Consider the following 14,219-nt stretch of genomic DNA (forward strand, 5'->3'; position numbering starts at 1 on the left):
CCTAAACATCATCGAAAATCTGTGGATAGACTTCAAAAGAGCAGTGCATGCAAGACGGCCCAAGAATCTCACGGAACTAGAAGCCTTTTGCAAGGGAAAATGGGCGATAGTCCCCCAAACAAGAATTGAAAGACTCTTAGCTGGTTATAGAAGGCGTTTACAAGCTGTGATACTTGCCAAAAGGGGTCTTACTAAGTACTGACCGTGAAGGGTGCCCAAACTTTTGCTTCAGGCCCTTTTCCTTTTTTTGTTATTTTGAAACTGTAAAAGATGGAAATAAAAAAGTAATCTTGCTTAAAATATTAAAGAAATGTGTCACCTTTAACATTATGCCTTTTGGAAATCAGGTCATCTTTTACTCACTTAGCTATTCACAGTAACAGAAATTTTAACCGGGGTGCCCAAACTTTTGCATGCGACTGTACCTCCTGCCTGATCGTAGGTTCAATTCCCATCGCTGCCTGCAAGGAGTTTGTACCTTCTCCCTGTGACCGCGAAAGTTTCCTCCAGCTTCTTCACACTCAAAATACATTCTGGTTAAGCGATTACTTGGTCACATGGGTGTAACTGGGCGGTGCAGGATCATTGGGTCGAAGGGATCTGTTATCATGCTGTATCCCTAAATAAAATCATTACTTATCTATTATCTCTGGAGCAGAAGGCCCCGAATCCTCGGCTTTGCTTGTTTCGGTGGCTGGGGCTAGGTTGAGGGCGCTCAGCAGAGGATGGCGCTCAGGAGGCTGTATCGGAGGGGCTGGTCGGAGGTTCGAAGTTTTCGGACGGACGGACTCGGTGTCAGCTGCTTCCAAGGCATCGGCAAGTTGACGGTGCCTGGAGGTTTATGGCAGGGAGCTTCTCTCTTTTGCCGCCTGCTATCGGGGACTCGGGAGTCGATCGGGACTTGAGACTTTTTTTTACCGTGCCCATGTTCTGCTCTTCATCAAATTAATGGTATTGCTTTGCACTGCTGTAACTATATGTTATAATTATGTGTTTCTGTCAGTGTCAGTCTTTGGTTTGTCCTGTTTTTCTGTGGTATCACTCCGGAGAAACATTGTATAATTTCTTAATGCATATATGCATTTCTAAATGACAATAAAAGAGGACTGAGTGTTCTCATAATCTAATCTAATCCCCAGCAACCCCATCCTCCTGCCCTCTCCCCTATACCAGATGGATTCATGGGGGGGTCTCTCCAGAACAACATGGAAGAGCAGAGTTCTCCCCAGGGAAAGGGCTGCAGCCGCTCAAATCAAGTAAAAACAACAAAGTGGGCATAAATCAGTCAGCCTATGTGGAGAGAATGAAAGCTTCTCTCCTGAGGTGTCGCCTGGCTTTCTACCACGTCCACAGCCCACTCTTCACTCTATTTCCAGCATTTTGCAAAATAATTCGAAAGGTGTGTAGCTCGGGTGGTTGAGGGTTGGGCTGAGTTGTTTTCTGATCTTGGGGATTAACTCGCAAACGTCTCGTCACCATTCGAGGAGACGTCATTAGTGCGCTACTGATTGTGGTGGGCGCTCTGAATGCTTGGCGTTTATAAACTAATCAATCAGCTGATTGGCTGTCATTTTGGAAACTGAGTTGTGATGTAGGGAGGAAATCTCATTGCTGACAAACTACGTGTGTTGTCTGGAATTTTGTCCCATCGGCTCATAAATAGGACCAAGGACTACATGTCTGTTTGCAGAAGATGTGGTTGTGCACGAACAATTCTGTCAAAACGTTTCTAGAAACTGTGCAGCCCCTCTCAATTAGCATCATCAAAGCAGACCATCTAGGCATCTTGCTGTTTGTGGGAGCTTTCTGTGCAAAACTTAGGACAGAGCAGGGGTTCCCAACCTGGGGTTCGTGGCATTAAAACGGTTGTGAACCCTTGGGGCAGAGACTGTTCTATGAAAAGATCTCATCAGTTGCAAAGCAGTTTGAGTGCAAAAGATTGAAAATTCCTCACAGAAATAGAGTTACGGATTTTTAGCTCAGTGCAGGGAAGTTTGCCAGTATGATTAGAATAGGGTTTTCTTTATTTTCAAAAAAGTTTCATAAAAATTGGAAAGGAGAGATTATCACAATCCACGTCAGGGCGGCGATGTAGTTAGATGTTATCCAACTGAGATATTTACAAAAGTCTGATCCCGTCTCTCTGAATGTTCAAGACAAATAATAACTGATACCATAGGCATTTCACAAAAATATAGAAACCAGGACTCTCGTAGCTATGGTAAAAAATAACTCTCCCCAGTGCAGTGTGAAGCTTCTCGTTGGCCTTTGCGGTGTGCTGTGCAAGTGATGAAGAGAAACACTTCCCCCTGGTCCGGTGCACCCCCACACACTTCATTCTGCAGGTCCTGGGGGGAGCGAGGGGCAGGTGCTGGTCAGAAGCCCGCCGGCACCCAGTAACGGGGTCACACCGCCAGCGGAAAGGACTTCCATTAACCCCTCCTACGCTGCATCATCCCTCTCCCCACTGCCGGGAGCTCGACAGATGACCATGCTTTGGGCAGGCACTCCCCCACGGGTGCTGGAGTCCACTCGGGACAATGGGGTGGGAGGGGTGTCAAACAGTTAGATACTATTCACTGGAGGGGGTGAGGAAGGGAATGGGAGAGGAGAGAGTTGAGGGGTAGAGGAGTGGAAGGGATGTAGAGGGGGAAGAGGAGCAGAAAGAGTAAGAGGTGGGGTGGGGAGAGAGGGGAGGGGAGAGGTCAGAGAGAAAGGTGAGAAGAGCAAGGAGGAGAGGGTGGAGGAAGGTGGGAAGGAGGAATGAAGGGGAAGGGGAGAGTGAAGAGTGACTCCAGTTTGCCTGGCCAGTGCAGTGACCCTCAGGTCTCGGCCTCCTGCCCCAAGCCCTGGACAGCGGGGTTACCGGGTTGAGATCGGGTTCAGGGCCGCCGACTCCCACCTACTTCCCCCTCCGCCTGGACACCTCGAGGTGGCGCACGGCGCGGCCGTTCAGCCCGTTGCCTGCGTGGCTGCTGCTTTCTGATCCCGTTCTACAGCCTCATCCCGAAGAGTGGGGTGGTGGAGAGGGGGCAGCTTCTAATCACACCTGGACCCGAGGGCTGCTCCAGCTGGTAGGGGCCTTAGGAAGGGGGTGCCCGGTGCGCTGAGGCTGGAAGGGCGAGATGGGGGCGTGGCTGGCTCCAGGCTCACGTCGAGGGGGGGTTGCTGGCGCTGGTCCCGGTGATCCTGCGTGGGCTACGGGCTGCGGCAGCGGGGAAGAACGTTTGGGTCAGGCTGACCTGCGCCCGGCTAATGGTGGCTGGTCTGCCGCCGCCGCCGATCTGCAGGCTGAGCGTGGTGGAGTAGCTGGTGCGCCCGCCAGCGGAAAGGCGCCGCGCCTTCTCTGCCTCCCCAGGCTCCGGAGTCCCGCTGCCAGACCGGCTGATGGGCTCCAGCTCCTCGGGCGGGGAGCTGGACGGAGAGGTGGGGGGAGAGGGAGCGAAGCACGGGCCGGGTGGGGGCAGGGGGGCCACCACCTCTGAATCCGCCGCTTCGGTGGCCCGTCTGCTGCTGCACGGTGACATGACACTTGGGCACGGAGAGGCGGAGGGCTGGAGCCCAGCGGGCGTACCTGGGGATCGCGGCCCAGGGCTGTGATCGCTGGGACCCGAGACGATCTGGGTCCCATCCGGGTCGGGGTTCGGGTGGAATGGACTGGCCTGCGGACACCGCACTGGACTCTCGCTGGGCGAGGGATTGCTGCCCAAACCCGGTTCTGAGGGAGGGCGCAACCGGGGACCCAAGCCGGAGCCCGTGAGAGAGAACCGCGCCGCCCCGCTCTCAGGTCGGGCTCTGCCCCTTCGGGAGTGGGGTCTAAAGCCCACGGGCGCTGGCTCGCTCTCGCCCGGCAGGGCAGAGCACAACTGGAGGGAGATGGGCCGCTGGCAGCCAGAGGGTTGGGGGGGTTCCGCCCGGTTCTGGCTCCGGAACGGGGAGGGAGACCGAAGCCGGATAGAGGTGCAGGGCGGAGGCGGCGGCGGGGGTTCCTCCACGCCGGGACTCGGGTGTACTCTGGGCTCACCCTCCGGGTCGCGGCTCTCCCAAGGCTGGGACGGAGAGGGTGTCCGGGCGTGTGTGCCTGCAGATGGGCAAGGCTGAGTGGTGTGGGTGAACCTTGGCTGCCACATCCACTGTTCCAGCTGTTTGACAGCGGAGGGGGAGGGAGAACGGCCCCGGAGGCTCACCCAGCTGGGCAGGGGGCAGCACAATTCAGAGGCGGCGCAGGGCAGCGGGAGCCCGGACCTGGGCGCTGGTTCCTCTGCGGGACCAGGCCCCCCAAGCCTCCCCTCACCTGTAGGGCCCGCTGCACAGGGAGAGGCAAGTCTGGGGGCTGGAGGCGACATGGGCAAGGGTGACCTGGATCGGGCTGAAGCAAGAGTGGCTGCAGGGGCTTCGTTCTGGGAGTCCGGGTGCGGGCGGGTGGTGGGAAACTCTGGCAGGCGTTCCGTGCAAATGCCCGGACTGTGCGCACACTCGACCAGCTGCAGGGAGCCCGAGGGCATGGGGCTCAGTGGGGAGGCGCATCCTGACGCTGGATCGCCTGGCGAGTCTGGGGCATGCTTTGGCGGGCTGGACACCGCAGGATGCACCCTGAGGGCAGCGGGTTGGACGCTGTTCTCCTGGGCGAACAGGACAGGGATGGGTTCCCGAATGATCAGGTGTCCGAACGCAGCGGGTGGCTCCAAACTCCGAACCGAATCTGCGAGACAGAGAGAGGGAGAGAAAGAGAGTACCTGTGTTAAGTTCAAGTACACAGTCAGAACATATTAACATGAAGCACCATTAAAATTATCTTCCAGCGACGCCGCATTACAAGAGGAGGGCAAACACAGGACAATCTTAAACACGGGGAAGTCTGCAGATGCTGGAAATCCAGAGCAACACACACACAAAATGCTGGAAGAACTCAGCAGGTCAGGCAGCATCTGTGGAAACGAATAGAGAGTGGGCGTTTGGGGCCGAGATCCTTCTTTGGGACTGAAAAGGAAGGGGAAAGACGCCTGAATAAAAAGGTAGGGTGGGGGGGGGGTTGGTTTAGCTGGAACGTGATGGGTGACGCCAAGTGGGTGGGAAAGGTCAAGGGCTGATAGGAGACAAGAATGGACAATAGGAGAGAGGAAAGGAAAGGAGCAGGTGAGAAGAGAAGAGGCCAGAATGGGAACAAGAGGAGAGGGAGGGGAGGGGATTTTTTTTAACTGGAAGGAGAAATCGATATTCATGCCATCAGATTGGAGGCCGCCCAGACAAAATACAAGGTGTTGCTCCTCCACCCTGAGGGTGGCCTCATCGTGGTGCAAGAGGTGGCCACAAGCCAGCATGTCAGAATGACTGTGTTAATATTACTTCACGTTGTTGTTCCTTTCTGCAGCTTGTGGCACATCGGGTGGCAACCTTGCCGTTTCTTTAGCGTTTGCCGTTTGTTTTTACTAGGCCGAGTTGCTAGCTCGACGCCAAATCCAGCACGGATGGAAAGTGCGCAAGGAGTCGGCCAGATAGGAACGTGAGACTGCTCGCCCTGTAGTCTGGTGCTGCGTCACTACACCTCCAGCCGGCTGATTATTTTAACGTGCCTTGTGCTGTGTGTGATTCATGTTCTGTGTTTGCACCTTGGTCACAGAGGACTGTGTTTCGTTTAGCTGTATACGTGTATCTGGTTGATTGACAATAAACTTGAACTTGAGCATTAACTTAGCACAGACTAGGCAAAGTGTGCAAACTAATCAACAAATTAAAATAACCACACTGCTGCATGACACACAGTCCAAGTACCACCAGGGCGTAAATCAGTTTGTGTCCTGGTACAATCACAACAACTTGGAGCTGAATGCTGTCAAACCTGAGGCAGTGGCATGACTTTCGAGGTGAGCCAGCAATGGGGAACCCTGTCAAATGCCTTATGTGACTCCATGTACACCACACCCACATACAGGAGCAGGACAGATCAGGTGGTGTCGCAACACCAACCTTGCACTCAATGTCAGTAAGACCAAAGAATCGACTGTGGACTTCAGGAAGGGGGAAATCGAGGGAACACACACGGGGCCAGCTGTGGAAAGGGTGAGCAGTTTCAAGTTCCTGCATGTTAATTTTTCTGAAGATCTATTCTTGGTCCAACATATTCATTGCAAAGAAAGAATGTTGTCACCAAAGTCACTGGCAAATTTCTACAGACGTACCGTGGAGAGCATTCTAACTGGCTGGGGGGAGGGAATTGCACAGGACTGGAAAATTCTGCAGAGTTGTGAACTCAGTCAGTTCCATCATGGGCACTAGTCAGGACATCGTCAAAAGGCAATGCCTCATAAGAGGCACCCTATCATTAAGGGCCTCCATCACCCAGGTCATGCCCTCTTCTCAATGCTACCATCAGGGAGGAGGTACAGGAGCCTGAACGCACACACAGGTACAAAGCTTTTCCCTCTGCCATCCGATTTCTGAATGGACATTAAATGCATGAACTCTACCTCGGTACTTTTTTTGCTTTTTCTTTGCTCTCTTTTTGAACTATTTAATTTAATTTATATATGGTATACATTTCTTATTGTAATTTATAGCTTTTATTATGTATTACGTTTTGACACGGCTGGTGGCGTAGTGGCATCAGTGCTGGACTTCGGGATGAAAGGTCCAGAGTTCGAATCCAGCCGGCTCCCCTGCACACTTTCCATCCGTGCCGGGTTACGAGCTGGTGATCTCTTTGGAAAGTCACCTGGCAGAAGACAATGGCAAAACTACTGCTGTAACTTGCCTCGTACGCGGTTCCCCACTACGTCAGAGAGGCGTGGAGGGAAATCGTCCGCTAACCGGAGAAACTCCGGATGCAACGTACCTTTCCTTTCCTTTTATGTATTGCAAGGTACTGCTGTCACATAACAACAAATTTCACGACATAGGCCAGTGATATGAAACTTGATTCTGATTGTGATGTGTTCTAGCTTCATTGCTTTCCTCAAAAAACTGTCAGATTTGTGAGGCATCACCTGCCCCTCCCGAATCCATGCTATCTCAAATGCTTCTCCAGATCTTGTAATTCTTGTCCCTGAGAATCCACTCTATTAATCTACCCACCACTGACTCACTGGTCTACAATTTCTGAGATTTATCCTGATTACCTTCCTTGAACAATGGAACTTTGCTTACCATCGTCCGTTTCTCTGGTACTGCCCTTGTAGAGGCACGGCAGTCCGTCTACTTTCTTAGAAGTTTGAAATGATTCAGCATGTCATCTAACATTTTGACAAACTTCTATGGATGTGTGGTGGAGAGTGTATAGACTGGCTGTATCAGAGCCTGGTGTGGAAACACCAATGCCCTTGAACGGAAAATCCCGGAAAAAGTAGTGGATATGGCCCATCGTGAGTCAAGCCATCCCAACTATTGAGCACATCCACATGGAGTGCTGTTGCAGGAGAGCACCACCCAGGACATGCTCTCTTCTCACTGCTGCCATCAGGAAGGTGGAACAGGAGCCTCAGGACCCACAGCACCAGGTTCAGGAACAGTTACTACCCCCTCAACCTTCAGGCTCTTGAACCAGAGGAGATTACTTTCCTCAATTTCACTCTCCCCATCATTGAAATGTTCCCACAGCCAATGGGCTCACTTTCAAGAACTCTTGTTACTGTTATTTATTGCTTATTTATCTATTATTATTATTTTGGGTTTTTTTTGTGAGTGCCTGCAAAGGGGTGCAAAGCAGTAGTAGTCTTATCCTCAAACAACAGGAATTCTGCAGATGCTGGAAATTCAAGCAACACACATCAAAGTTGCTGGTGGACGCAGCAGGTCAGGCAGCATCTGTAGGAAGAGGTGCAGTCAACGTTTCAGGCTGAGACCCTCCTGACGAAGGGTCTCGGCCTGAAACGTCGACTGCACCTCTTCCTACAGTAGTCTTATCCTGACTGCTTCCCTCCATTCCTTTCCAGTTCTGTTGAAGAGCCCTCAGCCTGAAATGTCGACGGTTTATTCTTCTCCGTAGATGCTGCCTGACCTGCTGAGTTCCTCCAGCGATGTCTGTGTGTGTGTTATGCTGGAGGAATTCAGCAGGTCGGGTAGCATCTATGAAGAGGAGTAAACAGTCCATGTTCTGAGCCTCGACCCTTCACCAGCATCTACAGAATCTCTTGTTTGTAGGAGTTTCCCCAGAGTGGTGTTGTACAGGGAGGAGGGGGTGATGACCAGAGGATCGTTACCCACCGTAGTTGTGCTCCTGCTGGCACTCCTGGGCTCGGGACAGGTCTGGAGCCAGCCTTCTCCTGCGCAGCTTGAGCCCAGGCCTTGCCTCGGGATCTAGCTCCCAGACACGCCGCTGCAACAGGGCTTTCTTCCGGCTGATCCGCTGGCTGTACATTTTTGCCAGTAGCTGGACTTTGGTCATGATCTTTTCGGAGTTCTGGAGGAGGCATCGGTCAGCGCCTTCACCAAAGCAGCAGAGGCCGGGATCCCCGGGCCCCTCCGTGCCCCGAGGGTGCTGCTCTTCCCCGGGGCTGCTTGGCGGGTCACTGTGGGTGTCCGCCCTGGATTCCAGGTCCGAGTCCTCGAGGATGAGCAGCGGTTCACCGGGACTAGCCTCCGTCGGCCGGGGGGAGGCCCGGGCAGCCCCGCTCCCCTGCGGGCAGTGGCCCCAGAAGTGAGCGGCCCTTTCCATCTCCCGCCACACCGTGATGATCTCTGCGCACGACCTGAACTCCAGTTCCGACTCACCGCCAGCAGGGCTGCTGTGGCCGTTGACGGGCACTGGGCCCGGGGAGGGACCCCGGCCTTCCTCCTGCTGTGAGGCCGAGGGCGAGCAAGTCTCGCCACCTCCTTGCGGCAGTCCCATCCCCTGGTTGGGTCCGGAGTCACCGGGCTGAAGGGGGCTGTCCCTGGCGCCCGCTTTGTCGTCGTGGAGTTCCTCGATCCGCTCGTGTGCCGTCTTGTAGTTGAAGCGTAAAATAGAATCCCTCACCACCCCAGTGGGGATAAAGGAGATGCTCTCCCGGCGCTGGACGAGGTGCTGGTCACTGGATGTTTCCGCTGCCTCGTAGTAGTTCTTGATCTTCTCAATTAGCAGCCGGTCGTCCTCCATGCGAGAGGACTCCCTCCCGCTCACCTTGTTCTCTGGTACATCAGCAGGACTGGAGCTTGGAGCAGTCTCTGGTGGTAGCACCTTCTGCACAGCACCGTCCTCCGAGATCACCACAACCTGATGGCTGCCCCCCTGTCTGCCGGCGGTGCAGCCCGCTCCCTCGTCACTGCCAGTATCGTTACCTTTGGTGCTTGGGTACAAATTCTGGGTGTCACCACCAGCACCCCCGTTTCCATCCCCATCACTAGCGCAAGTACCTTCACCCTCCAGAACCTGGCTACTGCGGTCTTCCTGATCCGTCCCTCCCAAATCCACTAGGTTCTGCAGCGAGGGAATCCTCTTCCCTTTGTGGAGGTCACTGTCTTCAGAAGACTCAGTGGTGCAAGGCCCAGTTTCTTCAGCCTGTTCAGCACAGGAAGCATCCACCAGTGGACAGCCTTTGACGTCCGTATCTTCAAAGACATCCAGGGGTTCGTCAGGCACAGCCCGAGGTCGACACAGGGGCGGGGTCTCCTCCACAATCGCGTGCAGGTCCTCTGGAACCTTCTTCTGCAGATACTCCATCCCAGCAAATATCTGTGTTGGGAAGGGGAATAATGGAAAGATGAGTTTATTTCACCATTTTCAGATCGACCAAATCTCCATAAATAATGGACAGCACGGTTACTGTAATGGTTAGTGTAATACCCTGCAGTGCCGGCAGTCAAAGATTCCCACCATTTTAACTCCTATCCCCATCCCCGTTCTAACAAGTCTGTCCTCGGCCTCCTCTCACCTCATGATGAGGCCACTCTCAGGGTGGAGGAGCAGCACCTCATGTTCCACCTCGGCAGCTTCCAACCTGCCTCTCACAGTCCAATCCTCCATCACTGTTGTGAGAGACGGGAATGGGTGAGGGTGGCCTCACAGGGCTCTGGTGAAGCTGTACAAGCCAGTCCCCTCTGCAGTGGAAACAATGCACAATGCACTGCAGGAACAATGATGAACTCCCGCCGTACCATTCACCTTGGACGATGGAGCCGGGAGGTCATCGATGACCTACGCTCCACTGGGAAGAGGAAGCCCCCAACCTGATGGTATGAACATCGATTTCTCCTTCTGCTAATTCTTCCCCCTTCTTGCTTCTCCCTTTCCCCACCCTGACCTCTGACCTCTAAGTTCCAGAGCACCAGACACAAGGTGCTGGAGGAATTCAGCAGGTCCACGTTGCCTTCTGGCTGGCATGTTCCTCCAGCACCTTGTGTGTGTTGCTCTGGATTTCCAGCCTCTGCAGGTTCTCGTGTTTATGGAAACTCCTAACGCAGTCTGTAAGGAGTTTGTACGTTCTCCCTGTGACCACATGGGTTTCCTCCGGGTGCTCTGGTTTCCTCCCACACTCCAAAGATGTACAGGTTAGAGTCGGTGAGTTGTGGGCAGTTACGTTGTCAACACTTGCCGGTGGCCCCAGCCCAGTCCTCAGACTGTGTTGGTCATTGATGTAAAACGATGCATTTTACTGTATGTTTCGGTGTACAGGTGACAAAGGAAATGGACATAATCTAATCTAATCAATGGCAACTATGTAAAAACAGTGAGGAGGAAAGGCCTGCATTTGCATATAACCTTTCACATTCCTTTCAGGAGGCCACAGTGCTCTCTACAATCAACAAATTGTTCATAGAAAGTTGTCTGCCTTCAAGGCCTGACACTAGAGCATCAGTCTGGAGCCTTACTCTGAGTGCTAGACTTCCTACTCAAGAGTTGAGAGAGAAACCCACAAAGCTTGCTTGCTATATTTATTGACTGATTGAGATACAGTGCAAAATCGACCCTTCTAGCCATTCCAGCTGCACCACCAGCAATCTCCCTATTTGATTCTAGCCTAATTACAGGACTATTTACAATGACCAATTAACCTACCAACAGGTATGTCTTTGGACTGTGGGAAGAAACCAGAGCACCTGGAGGAAAACCACACAGTCAGTGGACGGGACATACAAAACTCCTTACAGGCACTGATTGGCTCCAACCTGCTGAGTTTCACCAGTGTTTTGCGTGTGTTGCTCTGGACTTCAAGCATAAGACCATATGATATGGGAGCATAATTAGGCCAGTTAGCCCATCGAGACTGCTCCATCATTTCATTATATAACCATATAACAATTACAGTATGGAAACAGGCCATCTCGGCCCTTCTAGTCTGTGTCCCACCGACCTGCACTCAGACCATAACCCTCATTTCCTTTCCTGTCCATATAGCTATCCAATTTAACTTTAAATGACAACATCGAACCTGCCTCAACCACTTCTGCTGGAAGCTTCTTCCACACTGCTACCACTCTCTGAGTAAAGAGGTTCCCCCTCATGTTACCCCTAAACTTTTGCCCTTTAACTCTCAACTCATGTCCTCTTGTTTGAATCTCCCCCACTCTCAATGGAAAAAGCCTATCCATATCAACTCTATCTATCCCCCTCATAATTTTAAATACCTCTATCAAGTCCCCCCTCAACCTTCTACGCTCCAAAGAATAAAGACCCAACTTGTTCAACCTTTCTCTATAACTTAGGTGATTAAACCCAGATAACATTCTAGTAAATCTTCTCTGTACTCTCCCAATTTTGTTGACATTTTTCCTATAATTCAGTGACCAGAACTGTACACAATACTCCAGATTTGGCCTTACCAATGCCTAGTACAATTTCAACATTACATCCCAACTCCTATACTCAATGCTCTGATTATAAAGGCCAGCATACCAAAAGCTTTCTTCACCACCCTATCCACAGAAGATTCCACCTTCAGGGAGCTATGCACCATTATTCCTAGATCCCTCTGTTCTACTGCATTCTTCAATGCCCTACCATTTACCATGTATGTCCTATTTTGATTAGTCCTACCAAAATGTAGCACCTCACACTTATCAGCATTAAACTCCATCTGCCATCTTTCAGCCCACTCTTCTAAGTGGCCTAAATCTCTCTGCAAGCTTTGAAAACCTACTTCATTATCCACAACGCCACCTATCTTAGTATCATCTGCATACTTACTAATCCAATTTACCACCCCATCATCCAGATCATTAATATATATGACAAACAACACTGGACCCAGTACAGATCCCTGAGGCACACCACCAGTCACCGGCCTCCAACCTGACAAACAGTTATCCACCACTACTCTCTGGCATCTCCCATCCAGCCACTGCTGAATTCATTTTACTACTTCAATATTAATACCTAACGATTGAACCTTCCTAACTAATCTTCCATGTGGAACCTTGTCAAAGGCCTTACTGAAGTCGATATAGACAACATCCACCGCTTTACCCTCGTCAACTTTCCTAGTAACCTCTTCAAAAAATTCAATAAGATTTGTCAAGCATGACCTTCCACACACAAATCCATGTTGACTGTTCCTAATCAGACCCTGTCTATCCAGATAATTATATATACAATCTCTAAGAATACTTTCCAGCAATTGACCCACCACTGACGTCAAACTCACAAGCCGATAATTGCTAGGTTTACTCTTAGGACCCTTTTTAAACGATGGAACAACATGAGCAATACGCCAATCCTCCGGCACCATCCCTGTTTCTAATGACATTTGAAATATTTCTGTCAGAGCCCCTGCTATTTCCACACTAACTTCCCTCAAGGTCCCAGGGAATATCCTGTCTGGACCTGGAGACTTATCCACTTTTATATTCCTTAAAAGCACCAGTACTCCCTCTTCTTTAATCATCATAGTTTCCATAACTTGTTTCCCTTACCTTACACTATTCAACATCCTTCTCCTTAGTGAATACCAAAGAAGAAAAAAAATTGTTCAGAATCTCCCCCATCTCTTTTGGCTCCACACATAGCTATCCACTCTGATTCTCTAAGGGACTAATTTTATCCCTTACGGCTGATCATGGCTGATCCATTTCCCTCTCAACTCCATTCTCATTCCTTTTCCCCATAATCTTTCACACCCTGACTAATCAAGAGCCTATCAGCCTCTGCCTTAAACACACCCAGTGGCCTGACGTCTACAGCCGACTGTGGCAACAGCTTCCAGGGATTCACCTCCCTCCAGCTTAAGAAATTCCTCAGCTCTGTTTTAAATGGATGTTCCTTTATTCTAAGGTTGTGCCCTCTGGTCCCAGACTTCCCCACCAAAGGAAACAGCTTCTTCACATCCACTCTTTCGGGCCTTTCAATATTTGATAACTTACAATGAGATCCCCGCACCCCCCCATCATTCTTCTGATTTCCAGTGAGTACAGGCACTGAGATTTCAATTGCTCCTCAGATGATCACCCTTTCATTCCCAGAACCGTTCTCGTGAACCTCCTTTCAACCCTCTCCAACGCCAGCACATCCTTTCTTAAACAAGGGGCCCAAAACTGCTCTCAGTACAAGTGAGGTCTCACCAGCGCCTTATACTGTACAGCCTCAGGATCACATCCTTGCTTTAATCTACGGAATCTCTTGTGTTTATCATGATCGGATCTCAGAAGCACCAACTGAGGACGGACACTCAAAACACACGCTAGACAAAGGCAGCAGGAGGCACTGAGCAACGGTGCAAGTTCTGGTTTAAGTTGGCGTTGGAGAATATCCGCGACTTCTGGCTGATAGCCGAAGAAACAAGAGTACTTTGCTAATCGCTCTTTTCCGGGCAAACAATCATCACAAGTAACAGTCTATAACTTCCCTTTGATCTTGCAGGCAATTTGATGTGGCAGAGCCGAGGCAACGGGCCTATTGCTGAGAGCAAGGAAGACCCAAGGTTCGGTCAATTTAAGCGCCGGGCCGAATCAGAAAGGTTGGGTACAGGCTGAATGGTAGTGGCGGGCCCCAGAGCATATTGAAGCCACTGAACTTGATGCTTGGATGATGATTTAAGAACCGGGTCGAATTGAGAAGGTCAATTTGTTGGGGCATGAGGCGAGGGACAAGCTGATTCGGCTTGCTGCTCCACTCTGCACTAAACTAAGGGTCACAGGAAGGACTCTCTGCGGAATTCATTTCTGAACTTTATTTGCTTGCATGACACACAAAGTGCTGGAGGAACTCAGCAGGCCAGGCAGCGTCTATGGAAAAGAGTCGAGTCGACATTTTGGGCCGAGACCCTTCATCGGGATTGGTCTGATTACACTGCCTGGCCTGCCGCGTTCCTCCA

General features: G+C 51.3%; 1 protein-coding gene across 4 annotated transcripts in view; it reads right to left on the reverse strand.

Annotated features, from left to right (window-relative positions):
• Window positions 1–457: 457 nt before the first annotated feature.
• The window catches only part of plekhg2 (pleckstrin homology domain containing, family G (with RhoGef domain) member 2), a 201,311-nt gene continuing 187,549 nt past the window's right edge, over window positions 458–14,219 (reverse strand). For all 4 annotated transcript variants that reach the window (XM_063063593.1, XM_063063591.1, XM_063063590.1 and 1 more), the window contains 2 exons: window positions 8,200–9,646; window positions 458–4,702 (listed from right to left, as the gene is read on the reverse strand). In XM_063063593.1, the coding sequence (XP_062919663.1) occupies window positions 3,150–4,702; window positions 8,200–9,646 (3,000 nt within the window). In that variant the 3' untranslated portion in view covers window positions 458–3,149. The remainder of the gene's footprint in view (window positions 4,703–8,199; window positions 9,647–14,219) is intronic.

The sequence above is a fragment of the Mobula hypostoma genome, chromosome 12, assembly GCF_963921235.1.
Source record: "Mobula hypostoma chromosome 12, sMobHyp1.1, whole genome shotgun sequence".
NCBI classification, from domain to species: Eukaryota; Metazoa; Chordata; class Chondrichthyes; order Myliobatiformes; family Myliobatidae; genus Mobula; species Mobula hypostoma.